General features: G+C 57.9%; 1 protein-coding gene across 1 annotated transcript in view; it reads right to left on the minus strand.

Moving 5' to 3' along the window:
• Nucleotides 1-2,309, minus strand: part of PLB1 (phospholipase B1) — a 100,329-nt gene that overhangs the window by 88,726 nt on the left and 9,294 nt on the right. The window contains exons 4-5 of the mRNA XM_015566426.1: nucleotides 1,641-1,716; nucleotides 768-872 (exon numbers count right to left, since the gene is read on the minus strand). Coding sequence (XP_015421912.1) covers nucleotides 768-872; nucleotides 1,641-1,716 — 181 coding nt within the window. The remainder of the gene's footprint in view (nucleotides 1-767; nucleotides 873-1,640; nucleotides 1,717-2,309) is intronic.

A 2,309-nucleotide genomic window follows, 5' to 3' on the forward strand; every position in this document is an offset into this window, starting at 1 on the left:
CTGGTGTGGCTCAGTGGTTGAGCATCAACCTATGAACCAGGAGGTCACGTCTCGATTCCCGGTCAGGGCACCTTCCTGGGTTGCTTGTCTGGGTTTAAGTCCTGGAGCGGGCACAACAACTCCAACAGGCAGGAGCCAGAAGCCTAGGGGTGGGACTGTCCCAGACACATAGTAGGTCAGAGAGACCCTACTGAGCATGTGCGGACCGACCCCCGTGCTCACGGTCTGGGCGCCCCACTGGGACAAGGGGTATTTGCCCAGTGACCTGGGGGAGTAGGGTCAACTCAAACTACCCTTCCCCAGGGTGGAGGTAGAGAGCCTGAGGAGGAGGGTGCCCTGTGCCCTAAAGTTCTGTCCTAGGGTCACATAGCCAAGCGGGACTGAGGGCTCCCTGGGCTCCCCACACGTGCTTACTCATGCCATCCTGGCACCACCCTAGAGGGCGGGAACACCAAGAATGGCCCCGACTTCACAGAGGGGGAGCCGGGCAGAGTTCCGACAATGTGCCCAGGTCACACAGCTGGCCCGTGTCAGAGCCGGGAGCCGTCAGCTTAAGTCCATGGTCTGTGCCTCTGGGCGTCTGCCTCCAAGAGCCTGCCTCATGGGCTCTCCAACCCCATGGGGAAGTTGTCAGCAAGTATAAGGGAATATTGCAGCACTTCCCCCTGAGAGCGCAGGCCCTGGGCTCAGTGGGTCCCATCTGGGCGGGAGAGGGAGAGGGAGAAGGAGAGGGTGTGGGCCAGCTGCTCACGGTCCCCCTCACTCACTGAGTGTGGTGACAGGGCCTCCTTGTAGAAGAAGGGCTGGAACACCACTGAGAAGGACTCCTGCTGGTTGTACCTGCTGGCGGCCAGGAGACTGTCCCAACTTTCCTGGAGGAGAGAGCAGAGAGTGTGCACCCAGGAGCAGGAGCAAGGCCCCGCCCGCCCAGCCTCCACTCCCACCAGGAGCTCTCAGCAGCCCTCAGCCACGAGCACATGCCACCTGCTTTCTGAATTCACCCCAGAGATAGATCCGAGCTATTCCCTGGGAGCTAAAGGAGGATGGGGCAGCCGGGCACGCAGCGAGGGTGCCATGCTCTGCTCAAGGGCAGTTCCGTAGAGGGACGTGCCATTAACGATACAACACATGTTGCCTCTGGAGAAAAGGGCCACACGGCTTCATGCATAACTTTCTGCTTAAACAAAAGTCCTCGTGTGAACATGTCAATAGGAACTGTGTTTGAGCTGTTTGCTGACAGGGTTGGTGGCCTCCACTGAGCCATCCTCACCCTCTTGGGGTCTCGTCTCTAAACCAGAAGCACACCTTCGGGGCCTCTGAGTCGCCCTGGGGTACGGGCCCAGCCTGGACACACCCAGCTCAGCAACCACAGGAGCAGTGGAACACTAGGTGATCATGACCCCAACTCTTTCTGAATGAATCTGCTCAGTCCTTCACTAGCTAAAGAGCTGCCACTGCCAATATTGTCCCCACTTTACAGGTAGAAAAATCAAGTCATCGCCCGGGAGTGAGCCGAGAGCAGCTCTCTGGTTCCTGACTCCGTGGGAGAAGGGGGGACTTACACCCTAATCGTCCCTGCCAACCCTGTTCTCCTCCATGACCCGCCCCTGCGAGCCGCCAGCCTCCCAGAGTGGGCTCACCTGATAGGACCACTGTGTCACAACCCTGGACAGCTTCGAGGTGTCCCCCGAGCACCTGCAGGGCTCTGCTGCGAGGCTGCAGGGAAAATAAGCCAGAATGAGAGCTCGGCTACGGGGCCATCAGCAGCCTGTGGAGGAGTGAGAGGGCGGGGTCTGGGGAGTGGAGAGGAGAAGCTGGGGCCTCAGGGTGCACTGTGATCTGACTCCCACTGTCCCTCCTGGGGTGGGGAGGGGAGGAAGGGACATGGAGACATGCCCCCTCTCCCTCCATTTCCGGGTGCACTGCCCTCCCTGCCTCCTCACCATAGACCCACACCTCCATGTCTCCCTCCCCGACTCCGTGTCCCTTCTCTTCAACCCCCGTTTCTGCTCGGACCATCCTCTCCTTGCCATTGCCCCCACCCCCAGCTGTCCCTACCCTGGCTCTTGTCACGTGAACTTCTTTTCTGAGTCCAAAGCCAGAAATCTCTGGATCTGGGGTCAAGGAGTTTAAATTCTATTACAAATTTCAGAACTACCTGCCAATGAAATTCTGTGAAGATAAAATACATTTGGGCTAAATTTTTTTCTTTCCAGTTTCTAGAAGTATCACTTCTTGGCTTATGGATGTTTTCCAAAACCTGCTTTTTAAACCCTCAGATCATTCTGGTGGGGGAGGGCCCTCTGACT

The sequence above is a fragment of the Myotis davidii genome, unplaced genomic scaffold, assembly GCF_000327345.1.
Source record: "Myotis davidii unplaced genomic scaffold, ASM32734v1 scaffold238, whole genome shotgun sequence".
Classification (NCBI taxonomy): domain Eukaryota; kingdom Metazoa; phylum Chordata; class Mammalia; order Chiroptera; family Vespertilionidae; genus Myotis; species Myotis davidii.